The sequence below is a fragment of the Phocoena sinus genome, chromosome 18 (assembly GCF_008692025.1).
Source record: "Phocoena sinus isolate mPhoSin1 chromosome 18, mPhoSin1.pri, whole genome shotgun sequence".
NCBI lineage: Eukaryota > Metazoa > Chordata > Mammalia > Artiodactyla > Phocoenidae > Phocoena > Phocoena sinus.
Window position 1 is genome coordinate 7,765,225 of NC_045780.1, and position 18,891 is coordinate 7,784,115.

The 18,891-nt window shown below is 46.5% G+C and overlaps 1 protein-coding gene across 1 annotated transcript in view; it reads left to right on the forward strand.

The window, feature by feature from the left end:
* The first annotated feature begins 6,009 nt into the window (after positions 1-6,009).
* LOC116743308 (WD repeat-containing protein on Y chromosome-like) overlaps positions 6,010-18,891 on the forward strand; it is a 32,467-nt gene continuing 19,585 nt past the window's right edge. Inside the window, 7 exon segments of the mRNA XM_032611693.1 lie at positions 6,010-6,533; positions 10,866-10,972; positions 11,424-11,503; positions 12,813-12,867; positions 13,588-13,633; positions 14,926-14,985; positions 17,670-17,835. Of these exon segments, the coding sequence (XP_032467584.1) occupies positions 6,366-6,533; positions 10,866-10,972; positions 11,424-11,503; positions 12,813-12,867; positions 13,588-13,633; positions 14,926-14,985; positions 17,670-17,835 (682 nt within the window). The 5' untranslated portion in view covers positions 6,010-6,365.

Below are 18,891 nucleotides of genomic sequence, written 5' to 3' on the forward strand. Positions count from 1 at the left end.
GCAAAGACATCCACCAAGGCCACGAAGTTGGAGATTTCACTTTTTTTCTTTGAAATTTGCCACCATCGGATAATCGTAATTCTGTATGTGAGGACATGTTTTCTACCCTATTTTCTTCTCCTAGTGCCTCTCCATTTTCTCCCAATCTAAACTCATGATTACAAGATTAGCATCTTGCCTGTGATGATTCAGGCATATTGAATCACTTCCCAAAGTGTGTTTAAAATATATTGAAATCCTATCTTGGAAATAGGGTGTGTAATTTATTTCAGAATATATTATTTCTAACAAATAAAAACTAATCAACTAGGAACTAAACAGCTAAATTTCCAGCATGCCTGATCAAACAGTCTTCGTTCTTTGATTGATTTTTTTAGCCCAAATATTTCATGTCTCTAAATCATGGGGACACACGAAACGTTTCAGGAGTCTGCTGGTTTCTGGCATTCTCTAAAGAAGAGTAAAGTGACAGATTGAGATTTCCATTTTCACTTGTTATTTTCTGTGAATTTAATATTGCACACCACAAAGAGAGCTGTTTTGTGTCAACAGGAATTAGTACAGAAAGAAAGTTATTTCTTGGAAGGAAGATAGCATGGTGTATTAGTTAAGGTAAGGCTTGCCACTGTAACAAATAAACTCTATATTTTCCATAGGTTGAAACAACAGAAGTTTATTTCTGTCTACTGAGGGGCACTTTTTCTCCCTTCAAGAACACGGCTGTCTCCATATGGGGGTCCCACCTTACTTAGGTTCTCAGATTCCTCTTAATCCAGGTGCAATGGGTATGAGAATAGAGAAGGCATATCTGCCTCTTAAAAAATCCCAGCCATAAATGATACATCACTTTCTCTCACATTCTATTGCTGAGTTCATGACTCTGGGTGAATGGGAAGCTGGGAAATGCCTTAGTCCAGTAGCTGCTTCCCAGTAACTTTACTGGGACAGACAGATTTGAGTTTAAATTCTGAAATTACCACAAACTGTATGACCTCGGGTGAAGTACTCAATCCTTCTGAACTAAGTTACTGAATTCTTTGAGACACTGGTTTACTCTTCTGCAATATGGGAGAAAGGGTCGTCTTGTATATTAGTTGTGTTCCTAAAAGATAATTTATGAACTGTGCTCACCACAGAGTAGTTATACCGGGTAAAATTCTTTTTTTATAAAAAAAAAAATTTATTTTTGGCTGCGTTGGGTCTTCGTTGCTGTGCATGGGCTTCTCTAGTTACGGCGAGCCAGGGCTACTCTTCGTTGTGGTGCATAGGCTTCTCATTGCGGTGGCTTCTCTTGTTGTGGAGCACGGGCTCTAAATGCACGGGCTTCAGCAGTTGTGGCACGTGGGCTCAGTAGTTGTGGTGCACAGGCTTAGCTGCTCCTCGGCATATGGGATCTTCCCAGACCAGGGATCCAACCCATGTCCCCTGCATTGGCAGGTGGATTCTTAACCACTGTGCCACCAAGGAAGTCCCTTACCTGGTAAGATTCTTTTGAGTCAAAGGGGACAAAAATCTAACTGAAACAGTTTAAGCTGAAAAGGGAGAATTTGAAGGACCCAGTGCACTACTGCTGGTTTAAAGACAGAGGAGGCAACAGGATGAGGGATGTAGGTGTGTAAGAAGCTGAGAGAGAGTGGCCAACAACCAGCAAACAGACAGGAACCCATCCCTCCAAACACAAGCAAGAGGGCTCAAGACGGCAGCACAGGAATATCCTGAACTTATGTCCTCCACAGACACAAACCTACAACTGCAAATGGAACAATTCCCTCAGAAAGCGATCTGAAAACTGGATGAACAGAGCCTCGCGAGAAAAGGTGAAAGGACAGCACTGAGACACGGGCTCACCAGGGAAAACCACACCCCAGCTGCACAACTGGGAGGGACCCCAAAGAGGTGGAGCTTTTCCCTGAGGAGTGAGGGATTCGAGCTCCACATCAGGCACCCCAGCCCCCAGATCCTGCATAGGAGAGATAAGCTCCCAAATCACCCGGCTTTGAAAACCAATGGAGAATAAACCCAGGGAAACTATAGAACTGCAGGCAACAAAAACCCCACTCTTCAAAGGCTCATGCACAGGGGGCTTCCCTGGTGGCGCAGTGGTTAAGAATCTGCCTGCCAATGCAGGGGATACAGTTTCGAGCCCTGGTCCGGGAAGATCCCACATGCCGCAGAGCAACTAAGCCCGTGTGCCACAACTACTGAGCCCACGTGCCACAACTTCTGAAGCCTGCGCACCTAGAGCCCGTGCTCCGCAACAAGAGAAGTCACCGCAGTGAGAAGCCTGCACAACGCAACGAAGAGTAGCCCCCGATCACCGCAACTAGAGAAAGCCCACGCACAGTAACTTAGAGCCAACAACGAAGACCCAATGCAGCCAAAAATAAATACATAAATAAATTTATTTAAAAAAGGCTTATGGGGCTTCCCTGGTGGCGCAGTGGTTGAGAGTCCGCCTGCCGATGCAGGGGACGCGGGTTCGTGCCCCGGTCCGGGAGGATCCCACATGCCGCGGAGCGGCTGGGCCCGTGACCCATGGCCGCTGGGCCTGCGCGTCCGGAGCCTGTGCTCCGCAACGGGAGAGGCCGCAACAGTGAGAGGCCCGCGTACCACGAAAAAAAAAAAAAAAAAAAGGCTTATGCACGGACTCACCCAACCTGAAAACCAGCACAAAAACACCAGGTTGAAAAGTGTATATTTCACAGGTGAAGGGCACCCACTTACTAATCTTCAAGTGTCTGCTGAAGAAGCAGGAGTCATTCAGGATGCTTCCTGGGAATAGAGTCACTGGCAGGAGGCATTTACTCGACCTCAGGCTTCCTTGCTAATGCCAGTGCTAGTGGGCACCATTTTGGAATTCTCCATGTGACCCAGTAGCGCCAATGGGCACGTCCCACTGACAGCCCCGCCCACCCTGCATCCTGGCAGCCTCTCACAGCCAGGTGAATGACAGCCAGCCCACCAGCACTCCAAGGCAGCCACAGCCCCATGACAACAGGAGGGCACACATAGCCCACGTAGGGGACACCCCTTACGCACCTGGCTGTAGTGGCCAGGCAGGATTGCACTTCTAAGCCCCACAGGACAGCTCCTAAATAAGACCATGCCTTCAAGACTGGGGGAGACAGCTAATTCTTAATACGTGTATATATACTTAATACACAGAGAATTAGGCAAAATGAGGAGACAAAAGAATATGTTCCAATTGAAAGAACGAGACAAAACCTCAGAAAAGATGTTCAGCATCACTAATTATTAGAGAAAGGCAAATCAAAACCACAATGAGATATCACTTCACACCTGTTGAAATGGCTATTATCAAAAGGACAAGAAATAACAAATGCTGGAGAAGATGTGGGGAAAAGGGAACCCTTGCACACTGTTGGTGGGACTGTAAATTGGTGCAGCCACTATGGAGGATGGTATAGAGACTCCTCACAAAAACTAAGAATAGAACTACTATATGATACAGCTATTTCACTTCTGGGTATTTATCCAAAAATCATGAAAAAATTAATTCAAAGAGATATATGCACCCCTATGTTCATTGCAGCATTATTTACAATAGCCAAGACGTGGAAGCAACGTAAGTGTCCATTGATGAATGGATAAAGAAGATGCCACACACACACACACACACACACACACACACACACGGAATACCACTCTGCCATAAAAAATAACAAAATCCTGCCACTTTTAATAACATGCATGGATGCAGAGGGTGTTATGCTAAGTGAAATAAGTCAGGTGGAGAAAGACGAATACCATATGATTCCACTCATATGTGGAATCTAAAAAAAACAAACAAAAACAAAATAAAACAAAAGCAAACCCACAGACACAGAGAACAGATTAGTGGTTACCAGAGGGGAAGGAGGTTGGGAGGTGGGTGAAATGCACAAAGGGTCAACTGCATGGTGATGGATGGCAATTAGGCTTGTGCTGGAGATCACTCTGTAGTGTACACAGATGTCAAATTGTAATACTATATACCTGAAACTTATATAATGGAAAGGGGGGAGAAATTATTGGTTATTGAAACCAGATCCTAGGACAGACGGACTCATAGGCAGCTGAGCTCACAGACGGCACTGTTGTTCCCATGCTGTATGCCTGCACTTTGCATTTCTGCTCCTCGGTTCACATTGGTCTCATCAATACCTACTGCTGAATGGCTTTCTCCTTCCAGATGGCCAGGACCCGTCCAAGCCCACAGCCTGAACTCACATCCCAACTCTACTCTTCCTAGCAGCTCCAGCCAGAAAAACCTAAAGGAAGGACACAGACTGACCAGGCTCAGATCCTTTGTCCAGGTCTTACAGTCAGAGAAGCAGTTCTCTTCACAGAAGATAGGAGTGTGCTGGAGAGACAGTAGCTACATCTGGGGTACTTAATTTATTGTAGCTGTTTTTATTTGGGGGACATCACTATGAAGAGCTTCTCCCTACCTTTTCCTTTCACTGACCTTGTCAGGGTCCCTCCATAGCATCCCAACTGAGATCACTCTTCCCAGGCTCCAGAATTCCCTCTGTCCCCCCCTCATCAAAACCCTCTTTCTCTCAGTAATGTTAGCTCATGAACTGAGAAGAAATTAACATGTAAATGGATTCCCATTGTGGTACAAGTGACTGATAAGAAGGATGTGTGTTACCTTTCTACCAGTAGGAAATTGTCCTAGAAGCCCCACGGTCTGCTTATTCAGTCCTAAGGCATCAGCCTACTTGCAGTCCCACGGCTGCAGTGGTGCTCACATCCAAGACCCCATCCCCCAAGCAGGGCAGCCACCCAGGGACACACAGGGGCACTGCCAGGCCATCATTACAGCCAGGCCTGGAGGCAGGCTCCTCACTCAAGATGCCAAAGCAGCCAGCTGAAAACCGGGAACGTCAGTCAATCAAACTTCTCTTTGTTCTACGTGATATCACCGTGTAGGACAAACAGCCCGTTGGACTCATTTTCTTTCTTTCTTTTTTTTGGACCCAAGAATCTGAAATTCCACCTCATGGAAAAAACAGCCGCATTTCTAGTGAAAGCACTTAGGTGCCAGATACCGTCTGCCGATCCCCGCTCTGTCACTCGGGAGCCCGTGATCTTGACCAAGTGAGCCGACCCTCCTCAGCCTCCTGCTGTTTCCTCATCTGTGAAGTGGGCAGACTGTGGTCCCGAAAGTTCTAATCGTCCTCATGCCAAGTCCTGTTCTTCCTTGAAGAGGATTCGCCCACACCAAGAATCTTCTGGCACTCAGTCTGAGGTTTCAGAGCCCCCAGATGTCTACTAGTGGCCCAGGCTTATGGCTGACCGTCGCAAGGCACTACAGAGAGCGAAGCCTGGCCACCAACATTCGGTTAGTCGGTGCCTACTGCATGCCAGCCTCCTCCAGACATTCTCCATCCTTTCTCACACTTCCTCTTCACAAAATTTCTATAAAGGATTCCATCTTACAGATGAGAAAATGAGTTCGAAGGACTTGGGTGGCTTCACTCCAAGGGCTGTCCGTTCTGTGTGCTGACCTCCCAGACGTGGCTCAGGGGACAAAGCCCAAGGGCACAGGTGGGTCCTTTGCACCTGGGTACTCATAGGAGGCATGCTGCAGGGCCCCCCCGGGACCCGGCCTGGCCTCATCCCTGCTGTGAGGGAGAAGCGCTGCCATTCAGGCTTGAGCACTGCCATTCAGAGTGGGATGATATGGTTTGTGTTTGTTGGGGGGAAGATAGACATTAATAGGGAAGAAGGTCCACTCTGCAATCTCACGAAATCACACTCCTCCTACCCCAACAAGGAGACGTGGTATCAGTTTTCACGGTTAGTGGCTACTCTTCATTGCACGCCCATTATGTTATGTGAGGTTCTGTGCTAAGGACATTACATCAGCCCTCCCTATCCATGGGTTCTGCATCAGCAGATTCAACCAACCATGGATGGAAAAAAAAATTATTTTTGATTCCAGAAGTTTCCAAAAAGCTGAAGTTGAATTTGCCACATACCGGCAACTATATACATAGCATTTAAATTGTAGTGGATATTATAAGTAATCTGGAGATGTATATGAAAGGATGTGCATAGGTTATATGCAAATACTATGCCATTTTATATGAGGGACTTGAGCATCCGTGGGTTTTGGTATTCCAGGGGTTCCTCAAACCAATCCCCCATAGATACGGAGGTACCACTGTATATATGTTTTCTCATCTAATCCTCAAAACAATGCTTTAAAGTAGATACCATTATCCCCATTTAACAGATAAGAAAATTACAGTTTTGAGCAGCTAAGTGACTTGCCCAAGGTCACAGACCCATCATTTGAACTCAAGACTACCCTCTTAACCATTCTTTAATAAAGCAATCAATGCCTCATCCTGGGTATGCGTGTCACGTACTCAGTTTGGGTTTTCATTCTCTCTCTCTCTCTCTGTTTTTCACAAGCAAGGTCTCCCCTCGAGCCTCACCCAGTGGTTTCCCACAAAGAGACCATGGTGTGCTGCCAGTACAACCCCACCTTCAGGCAGGTGGTCAGCTACTCGGAAGCATCTGTAAGTGTCAAATCTTGGTCTCTTTAGCAATGATGTATTTGCAAGTGTGGTCCCACTGTCTTCACCTCGGTGGGGAGCAGAGTGTTCTGGGGGCCTTCTGTCCCTGGAAGTAGAGAATGGGTGGTTCAGTTCTACTTTGCTGATCACCTAGTAGTGTTCGGACACTCTCATGTGAACGCCACACGGAAGAGCTCACAGATTCTGAGGGCGCTTGTGGTGTGAGTCATTTGGAAGGGCCGTCTGGTCCTGTGGAAAGGTATTATTTCAAGGCGATTTTCTTGTGTGGTGTAGGATGATCAGTTCAACGACCCTAATCCACTGTAACTCTAATCCAGGAAGGAGGGTTCAGAGCACGCCACGTCCATTTCCCTCTCAGCGGGGCTCGTGAGGACCATGCTGGCCCCAGCCTAGAGGACCAGCACAGTGTCTAGTCCACAGGAGGGACCATAATCAGTAATCATTGCTCCTTGAATAAGGAACCAGAGCAGGGAAACACGCACATCCCATAACTCATGTTCTCCTGTCCTCGTGGTAACGGGAGGGCACATCCCAAATACACCCACGATGCTGAAAAGTTCCGAAAGCTTCTAATATTCAGTTCAGTTACATCCTGCATCAGTGGCCTAGGTTCCAGCATCGCAAGTGAGTGTCCTGGGCCATGTGGCCGCGCCCCCTTTCCTTTTTCCTGCCAGAGCCTGACACACCCTGTCTTTAGGATTTACAGCATCGGGGACATCACAGCCCAGACACGTCCTCTTCACGTGCACACTTACTTGAGCTGCACTCCCAGTGACGCTTGACTGTCTTTCCATCTGTTCTTGTCTAGCTTCTGCTCCAGAAATTAGCGGTCACCCATGGTTAAATACCAAAAGAAGTAGATCAAAAATTTTTTATGATGACTCAGTCTCAATTCATCTCAAAGAAGGCGGGTTCCTGCATAGTCTGGGTTCAAACTTGTAAAGAAGCATTTATCCTCCAAATTTATCAGAGTCATCTCTGAGTCCAAGGAAGCCAACCTCTTCACCTACTCAGCATCCTGCACATTCCTGCCCCTGGCTCTGTGCAACATTTTCTCATCTCCACCCCAGAATTTCCTGCTTCCCCCTCTTTTCTTTTTTCTTTTCTTTTTTTTTTTTTTACATCTTTATTGGAGTATAATTGCTTTACAATGGTGTGTTAGTTTCTGCTTTATAACAAAGTGAATCAGTTATACATATGTTCCCATATCTCTTCCCTCTTCCATCTCCCTCCCTCCCACCCTCCATATCCCACCCCTCTAGGTGGTCACAAAGCACCGAGCTGATCTCCCTGTGCTATGCGGCTGCTTCCCACTAGCTATCTATTTTCTGTTTGGTAGTGTATATATGTCCATGCCACTCTCTCGCTTTGTCACAGCTTACCCTTCCCCCTCCCCATTCCTCCTCTTTTCTTACACACACCTGAGCAATCCTCAAGGTCAAACTCAAGTCCTCTCTCTGCCAGGAAACACTTGCCTTCACTGCCCTGACTCATGCAGGCAACTCCCACTTCCTGATGACTCACAGTTAGTGCCTCCCATGGCTGCTGGGGTGTGTTCTCACCTGCCCTGCTCTGTTTCACCTGTGTGAGCCTCGCCTCTAAACAATTTCTGCAGGCACTTGAGAGCAGGGATCAGAGCATCTATGTTTCCCTCTTCTTTCCTTCTTGATCTCTCAAAACCGTTCTTATTCTTTAAGGCACAACTCAGATACCAGCTCCTCTAAGAAAGCATGCTAGATCCCCTCCCACACCCAGGCAGAATGAATGGCTCCGTTAGCGTCTGGGCTCCTAATTCCATGGTAACACAGTCTGTCTCCCTCAATAGCATTATTTTGATATGCACGTCTCCCCCAGCGGTGGGTGGCAGGTAGGTGTTGAATTGAGATATAAACACCCTCACAGCTATTATACTGTATTAGGCACAGGCTGGTAATAAACTCTCCAATACTTACTGAATTAAAGTATTGATCTGAGTGTTCGCTCACCTTGCAGATCTGTTGCTGTGTGAAATCTCTGGATCATCATCATGCCGACCGTCACAATTCATGACATCCAAACCACATCACACTTGATATTCGTGGAGGAGAGAATATAGTCCAAGATCTTGAGGAAGCCTGAATTTACGAATACCACTATACCACACTGAGTTCATTCAGTTGTATGAGCAGAGTGCTGGGGACCACCGACCTTGCCTCTGAAAACCCTTGTAAACTGTAAAATGAAAATTAATAAATGCTCAATTAAATGTTTACAGCACATTACTTATGAGCTGCAACTTAACACACAGTTATACGTAATACCAAAGTTGATAAGAATAACAATTTTTTATCAACTGAGCTTAAAACTGTATTCTTTAAATTATTTTAAAATTTGCTAGCAAAATTCTATTATATTTAATGGGGGACATGGTTGCATTTTAATACATTTAAATGGATGGGATCTCCAAAAGGAAGAACAACATGGGGCAGTGAAATTCTTTTTTTTTTTTTTTTTAATATTTATTTATTTATTTGGCTCCGCCGGGTCTTAGTTGCGGCATGCGGGATCTAGTTCCCTAACCAGTGATAGAACCCGGGCCCCCTGCATTGGGAGCACGGAGTCTTAACCACTGGACCACCAGGGAAGTCCCTGGGACAGTGAAATTCTTAAAGGAGCCCTGCTATGGCATGAAATTCCCTCCACAAAGTATAAGTGAGGTAGGTATACCTGAAAAGTATACATAGCACCTTTAGACTTTTCTTGATTCTGTAAATAGAACCCTAAAGTCATTTTCAGAGAGATTTCCCTTGCTCACTTCAGTCTTCAATCTTTTCACTTCCATTAGCAGCAGTAGCAAGTGGCTTTCTTGGAGAAAAAAAAAAAAAGCTGTGTTTAATCACACAGCAGCAAGGCAGGTCCTCCCTCAGGTGTTGATCCTTTGTTGTCTGCCCAGCTCATGCTCTGTCTGCTCATTCGTCCACGCCATCAGGTACTTAAATCAATTCTGGATCTCAACCATATCACAGATCACTGCATGTTATGGAACTTTGGGATATTTGCAAAGATTGAAACCACTAAAGTAAAGTAATGATTAAAACCAATAAAGTAACACTAAGGGTTTATTGAAATATTCAGAAGAACAGATGAATGCCCCTGAGCTGTACACACCCCTGGGAACGCTGGCCTTATAGAAGGACAGAGGAAAGGAAGCAAAGTGTACCCTACTGATCTCAGCAACTTGCAGTCAACAACAGTGCTGTCTGGTTTTTGGCTTGGAGACCCAGAAGTTTCTCTAATGTCAATGGGGCAGCCTTTTTTACAAAGTGGCAGGCTAGAAGGACCGTTCAATAGTCCTGAGAAACAGTGCTGTCCTCAAGGGTTTCTCCTCTGACACTGTCACTGCCTCTGGGTGCAGGATCCAGAAAGTCTGCCCCAGAGGACGTCCTTCCTGGGGGGGGGGGGGGCGAGGGGCACCTACCCCAACCAGTAGACAGATGCTACTCACGTCCCTTTAAAGATGATTCTCATTCAAAAGCTGCTCAAAGGTTGGAGCTAAAAGAAAGTAACTACAAGACTGGAACGAGTTGGACTGAGTGCAGTCTTAAAGCTGAGGGTTTAAATAGCCTCCCCAGAAAATGGGGCATCTATCCATTCAGCTTTGCTTTGATGGTGAATAAATTTTGCTGCTCAAAATTCAATCCACACCTATCTTCTCTGAGTCTAGGTGGCCAGGAGATTTTCATCCAATATTTCTAAATTTTCTAGTCTTCTCAGAGAGTGCTATAGACTGAATTGTGTTCCCCCCAAATTCATGTGTTGAAGTCCTAACGCCCAGTACCTCAGAATGTGTCTGTATTTGGAGATGGAGTCTTTAAAGAGGTCATCAACTTAAAATGAAGCTGTTAGGGTGGGCCCTAATCCAGTCTGACTGGTCTTCTTATAGCCAGAGGAAATGTAGACACATAAAGAGATGCTGGGTTGCACAGGCACAGAGGAAAGAGCTTGTGAGGACGTGGTGAGAAGGCAGCCATCCGCAAGCCAAGGAGAGACGCCTCAGAAGAGACCAAACCCCGCTGGCAACTTGATCGTGGACTTCCAGCCTCCAGAACTGTGAGAAAATAAATGTCTGTTGTTTGAGCTCCCCAGTCTATGGTATTTTCTTATTGCAACCCTAGCTAATGAATACACTCAGGTAAACAAATTGTATTGAAAGTACAGAAACTTTTGGGGTAAGCTTTCATCTTTCATATCTATGACACTAGACCTCTAAATGCAAATTCTCTTTAATTTGATGGCCAGTGTCTCCAGGCTACTTTTTCCAACTTCCTGATACAGGTGGTGAAAGTATGGGACTTTGAAACAGGAATACTGTTGTCCGATTTTATTGAGGCTCATGACAATGCTGGAATCCATTGTCTGACCTTTGACTCCAGTGGAAGAGGGTATGTGCCTTCTCCAGAATCTTTTTTTTTTAATTTTATTTATTTATTTATTTATTTTATTTATTTATTTTTGGCTGCACTGGGTCTTCGTTGCTGCGCGCGGGCTTCCTCTAGTTGTGGCGAGCGAGGGCTTCTCCTCGTTGTGGTGTGCGGGCTTCTCATTGTGGTGGCTTCTCTTGTTGCGGAGCATGGGCTCTAGGTGTGCGGGCTTCAGTAGTTGTGGCACATGGGCTTCAGTAGTTGTGGCACGCGGGCTCAGTAGTTGTGGCACACGGGCTTAGTTGCTCTGCGGCACCTGGGATCTTCCCCGATCAGGGCTCGAACCCGTGTCCCCTGCATTGGCAGGCGGATTCTTAACCACTGTGCCACCATGGAAGTCCCGCCAGAATCTTTTACCGTTAGGCAGGGTGACCCCTGACTTGCAGTCGTTACGGGGGTCTCTGTTTCCTAGTCTAGTTACTGGGGGAAGAGATGGCTGTCTGAAAATATGGAGCTACAACAACGGACCTTGTCTTCACACCTTGAAACATGGTGAGTCACCTCCTACCAAAGGTCCCCATAAAATAATGATGCAAGAATAGGCATTTGTAGTAAGTGTAGAAGAAATCAAATGAGATAAAATCTAGGATGCATGTAACAATCCTACATCCTTTTTCTCTGGCATTTCATTGCCAGTGACTCTAAACTTCTATGTAGGAAGGACATACATTATATACATGTTTGTTCTCCCATCTATAGCCCATGCATTTGTTCCCTCACTGCCTGGTATAGGCCTCATTTCTTAAAAGAGTTTAGCTTTTTCAAACATTTTAAAAATCACATAAGTCAAACATCACAAAGTCTAGATGAACTAAAAGCTACTCTCTTTTGTGTGTCATTGTGATTTTTTTCAAGGCTGCTTATTCCATTTGTTCATGTGCTGTGTCTGTTCTTGGTAAAATTTACGCAGTTCTGGCCTGTGAAACTATGGAGAAGATCAGAGGCAAACTTTCTTCAACTATCAGTACAAATGAAGTCCAAGTAAATAAGATAAAAATTACTCAGAGTAGGTGGGCTTCCCTGGTGGCACGGTGGTTGGGAGTCTGCCTGCCAATGCAGGGGACACGGGTTCGAGCCCTGGTGTGGGAGGATCTCACATGCCGCAGAGCAACTAGGCCCGTGTGCCACAACTACTGAACCTGCGCGTCTGGAGCCTGTGCTCCGCAACAGGAGAGGCCACGACAGTGAGAGGCCCGTGCATGGCGATGAAGAATGGCCCCCGCTTGCCACAACTAGAGACGGCCCTCGCACAGAAACGAAGACCCAACACAGCCAAAAATAAATAAATAAAATAATGAATACGTAACTACTTAAAAAAAAAATTACTCAGAGTAGGGACTTCCCTGGTGGTCCACTGGTTAAGACTCCGCGCTTCCACTGCAGGGGGCACGGGTTGGATCCCTGGTCTGGTAACTAAGATCCCGCACGCCTCACGGCTCTGCCAAAAAAAAAAAATTACGCAGAGTAACGAGTGTGTGATTCCTAGTTCTGCCTTTGACCTCAGGCATTCTTTTGCTCATTCACTCAGTCAGTAAGGGCCAGGAACTGTGCAGGGTCCTGTCAGGAAGAAGGTGAGCCTCTTCCCATAGCTGAGCGAGAGCTTCATCAGCCTTTTAGGGCAGTGAGAGTGGCATCAGCTGTGTTTTGATGGCTTGAAAGACACCTAACTGTGGTCTGAAAACTAAAAAGTAAGTGCTGAAGTTTCCCCAGTCATCAGTTGGGTTAAGTCAATATATGTAAACTGACTCAAGAACTAATAAAGAAAAATGCTTACTCTAAGTTGATAATATTATCTTTCTAGATGAAAAGCAAAGTGAAGTCTGTGATTATACCTACTTGGAGGTAAGCCAAAATAAGTGAGTTCTAGTCAGCTTGAATATGAGGGTCATCTTGGATATTTAGTGGGACATATTTTTTGATACAAACTTTGTCCTGGAGGAGGACACCAAGATAGTAAAGGGAATTTTCCGGAAGCAAATGTGTCAAAGAATTCCCCAAACTGTGGTTGCTCCCTGATGGTAATTTAGGCAACTAGGCTCTTCCAGAATATTGGAAACAATTCTCTGCACATTTTGATAATGGTTTAGAGGTAGACATAGGAAACAGTGTATCTCTCCACCAAATGCTTTATTAAGGAATAAATCACAAGCTAGGGTAGTTAAATTCAGCAGCCATAAGTCAAAGAATAAAAATCCAATAAATTCTCTCCTGAACATTAAAATGTTAAAAACAATCCTTGATCAATTTCTGTTTGTGCCCTTGCCTCCGTGGTTCAGCCATGCTCTCGGAATCAAATAATCCTCCGGAAGGCAAGCTGCTCTGGAGCAGCCCATGAAAACAAACCAGGGTATCCTGTTTCTGTTCCCTAATCCTTTAAGAACCAGTTAAAAAACTGAGCCTAGTTTATCAAATCACATTTTATCTTGCTCTTCCTAAAAAACAGAAGCAGTGATTTTCTCGTTCTCTTCATTTATCACACCAACACAGCAAAATGAGGCCACAGTACTGATTCTATGCAAAAATTAAACAGATGATAAGCTAAAGTATCAAAATGTAATAGTCTGTTATTGTTCTAGGTGTATCATAGCTGTTGGATGGGATAGAAGAATAAATGTGTACTTTGTAAGTGAAATGTACAAAATTATGATATTTCAAAACCCTGCTTCAGACTGACATGCTTCTCCCCACCCCCATGCCCTGTTGATTCTTTTCTCACTAAAAACAGATTTTGGAGAAATTCTTTATACCTCTATCTGGTATAAGCTAACCAATGATATGGGCAAAAGAGTTTCCTCCTTTCCTCTCTCCCCCTTTCCCCCCATCTTTCTTTCCTCCCTCCCTTTAAAAAACCTTTTTGTATTTCTGTTTCAGTTTTTTTAATTCTTTTCTATGGGAAGAAGTGTAATGACTCTGTACCCAATTCCGACACGTGGAGGTTTTTCCCACACCAACAAGCAATTCTCCGACACCAGCTGGTACCCTACAATTCCACTCAATTCTGACTCTATCTACCTGGAGAGAGCATCAGATTCCACGGGGTCAGGGTTCAGTCCTACAAGACACAAGACTCCTGCCCTCCTCCCCTCTGCCCTGCCCCGCAGATACCATTTGCAAGTCCTGTCCAACTGGCTATAGATCAGAGGTTCCAACAACACCCTCCTTGGGTTATATTAATTTTCTAGAGCATCTCACAGAACTTAGAGAAATATTTCACTTACTGGATTTTCCTCCCACCTTGTCTTTATGCCGTAGTCCCTCTCTGAATGGGAAGAGGAGATGAAATGCCATCCATAAGCATCTCTGTGGAAAAAAAAAAATCTTTTTTTACGGCTTAGAGATGGGAAAAGGGATTAAGAGACAGGGGAAGATGAAAATGCTGATTACAACTACGTTTTAAATCTACCTGTGGCATTTTATGTCCCCTGCTTGTTCTGCTGGGTGGTCCTGGATTTCCAAAGCCTTTAAACATTGTAAGTTCTTTATTCATTTGAAAGTATGCTGTATGTCAGAGCCTAAGCCTAGCATCCTCAGATGATTTGAGACATGACTGCCTGAGAGGTCTTGGCGTTGAATTTGTCCTTTGGTATTCCAGGTTCCTGGGCTGATGGCTTTTGTTTTAGCTCATGCATCAGCTATGGGTCTTGTTACAGAGGCGAAACTATGCAGACCATCCGAGAAGAGCTTGTCAGTTGGCATATGATTTGCTGAAATGCAATCACCCAAACGTCAGGAGTGGATTGCTTTTTATTCCCACTGGCACTAGGGGAATTTGCTTTGACATTTCAAAAATCTACATCACCGATGGGGTGAGGGGTAGGGCTGTAAAACGTGCCAACGCCTCTCTCTGAAATTGTGAGTGTGTTGGCGCTCATTTTACTGCTTGTACAACATCTCCTGTTTGGCTTTGGATACAGGACACACCTTGTGACTTTCACCGCTTCCGGAAGCCATAGCCACACTGGCAGGACGACTTGGTGAGCCCTGGTCCACTGTCCGACTCTCCACCCAAACAGTGACACTTGATGGGGATGTCCTTCACTCCTGGGGCTCACCCCTAGTCTTCTGGGCCTCCCTAGGGTGGTCACAGCATCTCAAGAGCCTCTGCCGTGGGGGGATTCATGAGTGGGCTCCAGGTAGAGTAAGGAGCACTGAGCTCCAGGCAGCTGCCTCTGCTCCAGGAAGAGTGACGGCCTTTGTTCAGGCTGGGGCAGGAGGCCCAGGAGGAAATCCACACAGTTCTCCTTGAGCTCAGCCTGGAGCCCTGTAGTGCAGGAATGGCAGCCCAGGATGTGACGCGTGTGACTTTCTTCAAAGAAGCATCCACTTCCTGCTTCTGCTTGGCATGCAAAACTGTATGTATTCACTCTGCCATCCTTGGGTGGCCAGGGAACCTAGCAGATGACATTCCTGCTGCCCTGTGGCTTGTTAGGGGCTCATAACCAGGGGACTTCTTGCGATTCTTATTAGCCCCCAACTTTCTACAGCTTCCCAGGGTTGAATGATCTCCCTCAAAACTGTCTGGATGTCAAGCCATGAAGACAAGCAGTAAGAAAGGAAGGTCATTGTACACAACCATTTCCTACCACCCAACCGTACCTTATGCCTCTGTAAACATTCCAAAAGCCACAAGTCACTAGAATGCAAACTCAATGAAGACAGGCCTTGTCTGTTTTCTCCACTGTATTCCCGGGATATAGCTCAGGGACTGGTTTATAGTAGCTGCCCAACTAATATGCTTCCATTCAACCAGCATGTGTCAAATGTGGGCCCAGCCTGTGCTGTTCACTGGACATCAGTGACGAGCAAAGTGGTCATCACACGATCCCTGCCTTCATGGAGTTTGCAGATGAGTGACTGTTTTTTGGGTTTTTTTTTGTTTTTTTGCGGTACGCGGGCCTCTCACTGTTGCGGCCTCTCCCGTTGTGGAGCACAGGCTCCGGACGCGCAGGCTCAGCGGCCATGGCTCACGTGCCCAGCCGCTCCGCGGCATGTGGGATCCTCCCGGCCTGGGGCACGAACCCGCGTCCCCTGCATCGGCAGGCGGACTGTCAACCACTGCGCCACCAGGGAAGCCCTGGACGAGTGATTGTTGAGTGAAAGAACAGAATTTGCAGAAAATGTCCCCAGGAAAGCCATGGCCATTGCAAGGGCAGAAGTCATGCAAGAGTCAGTGAAGTGTTAGTTCATTCAAATGTTTTTTCAGTCACTTATCAATTCTTTCAACCCCCTATTCATCAAGCACGGACATAGTGCCATCCTTAGTGGGTAGGCACAGAAAATACAAACATGAATAAAATGTGATTCCCGGCCCAGAATCTCACAGACTGGCAAGGAGGTAAACTAAGGAAGTAATCACCATACGATGCCACAGATGATATAATAATGTATTAGTTAATGTAATAATGTTTTAATAATAATATAAAATGCTGGAGAAACCCAGAGGTGGGAACTACGAACTTTTGCTCTAACATTGTACAGGATATTAAAAGATTACTAGGATTTTTCTGGGAGGCCAAGGTAGGGAAAGGCAGTCTAGATGAGGGGAAAGGAGGAGAGCGTGAACCAAGTCTGGATGTCCTGAGAAGCATGTTGTTTGGAAGGACTATGAATATTTTGAGGGGCTGGAGGGCCAGGTACAGGAGGGAAGTGAGCTTGGAAAGCTAATCAGAACCTGAAAGCCATGCCAAGGCACGTAAACTTCATTCCACAGGCAGTGGGACCAGGGAAGGAGAAGCCCAGACACAAGCGCTCACAGATTTCAGAAGGAGGCAAGATTTGGAGACAGAAGATCGTGGGGAGGAGAGGGCCACTGACCCGCTCTTTTCCAACTGTCCTACACCCCCCCACCCCCCCACCCCCGTCTTCCCAGCTGCTTTCAAGCAGAAGGGGCTTCTTAGGTGACCACGGATAGGTCCTCAAGGGACTCTCTGTGGGAAGTACCTGAGGGCAAGGGAGAAAGATCTTTACAGCCCCGGGAGAAACCAATTCTTTTCACTGTGCCCCGCTGAGAAAGTTGAAAGGATAATGGCCAGGGACTCTTTGAACTCTGCAGCACTGGTCTCAAAAACAAAAACATTTTCATTTCGTTTCTTATCTTTCTTAAGGATCCATATACCTAAATCCTCCTTTCAAGGAGAATAGGCAATTCCAATTCCTAACAGCACTTGTAAGCCACAGTGCGGGGCAGATGGGAGCCCTGGAGGAATTGAGTTGAGGGACTCCACACCCCAGAATTTAGACCTGGGGCTCTTGGGAGGCCAGACCCCCTTGGCCAGTGCTTGGGTTCCATTGTCACATTACCATCAAGATTTCAGCCCCGAAGAGGGTTCCTTGTGAATAACCTCCTTGCCAGCATTATGGGGAGGTAAGGAAGCTGCTAGGAGTAACACCTCCCTGGGAAAGGTGATAAAACTGACCCAAGGAGATGCAGCACCTCTCTGGCTGACCTGCAAGCAGACTCCTACCTGGAGGGATGCCCCTGACCCCCTGGACTGGGCCGGGCCACCAGGTTCCGCAAGAGTCCTTAATGGGGGGCAGCCACAGGAGGGGCCCCTCTGTCTCCTCTGTCTTAGGCATCCAATGAAGGGGAGCGAGCTGTGGGTGACTGGGGACTGGATTTCTTACTCTGTCCCTGTCTCTCTCTCTCTCTCTTTCCCAGAACCACGGGCAAAAGGAGGACATCCTCTGTGTAGCTCAATGCCCGCCTATTCTCCTTGCCACCTCCAGCTACGACGGAGAGATTATCATTTGGAATGTCATCTCAGGGCACATGCAGTGCAAGCTGAATACCCCCAGCCCCTGTGATGGCACAGAACATAGAGAACGTAGGGGCAGGGTGGCCTCCACAGCCACTCTGCCCAGGCCCGCAGCCTCTGACTCCTGGCATGTTGTCTAAAGGAAACTCAGTTCTGGACTGCTTCCCGGTTATAAGGGATTGGCCTAGTTTCAGACATAACTTGTCAGATGGAGATTGCCAGAGCTGGGGCGGGGTGGGGGGGGGGCGGAGCTTGAGAGTTCAACTAGCTCAGTCCACATCTCCAGGCACCCATCCATCAAAGCCCATCTCACATTCACCTGAAACTAACACAACATTGTAAATCAACTATACTCCAATACACTATGGAGAACAGTATGGAGTTCCTTAAAAAAATAAAAATAGAACTACCGTATGACCCAGCAATCCCACTACTGGGCATATACCCTGAGAAAACCATAATTCAAAAAGAGTCATGTACTACAATGCTCATTGCAGCTCTATTTACAATAGCCAGGACACAGAAGCAACCTAAGTGTCCATCATCGGATGAATGGATAAAGAAGATGTGGCACATATACACAATGGAATATTACTCAGGTATAAAAAGAAATGAAATCGAGTTATCTGTAGTGAGGTGGATGGACCTAGAGTCTGTCATACAGAATGAAGTAAGTCGGAAAGAGAAAAACAGAGGCTTCCGGGAAGATGGCGGAAGAGTAAGACGCGGAGATCACCTTCCTCCCCACAGATACACCAGAAATACATCTACACGTGGAACAACTCCTACAGAACACCTACTGAACTCTGGCAGAAGACCTCAGACCTCCCAAAAGGCAAGAAACCCCCACGTACCTGGGTAGGGCAAAAGAAAAATGAATAAACAGAGACAAAAGAACAGGGATGGGACCTGCACCAGTGGGAGGGAGCCGTGAAGGAGGAAAGGTTCCCACACACTAGAAGCCCCTTCGCGGGCGGAGACTGCGGGTGGCAGAGGCGGGAAGCTTCGGGGCCGCGGAGGAGAGCGCAGCCACAGGGGTGCGGGGGGCAAAGCGGAGAGATTCCCGCACAGAGGATCGGTGCCGACCAGCACTCACCAGCCTGAGAGGCTTGTCTGCTCCCCCGC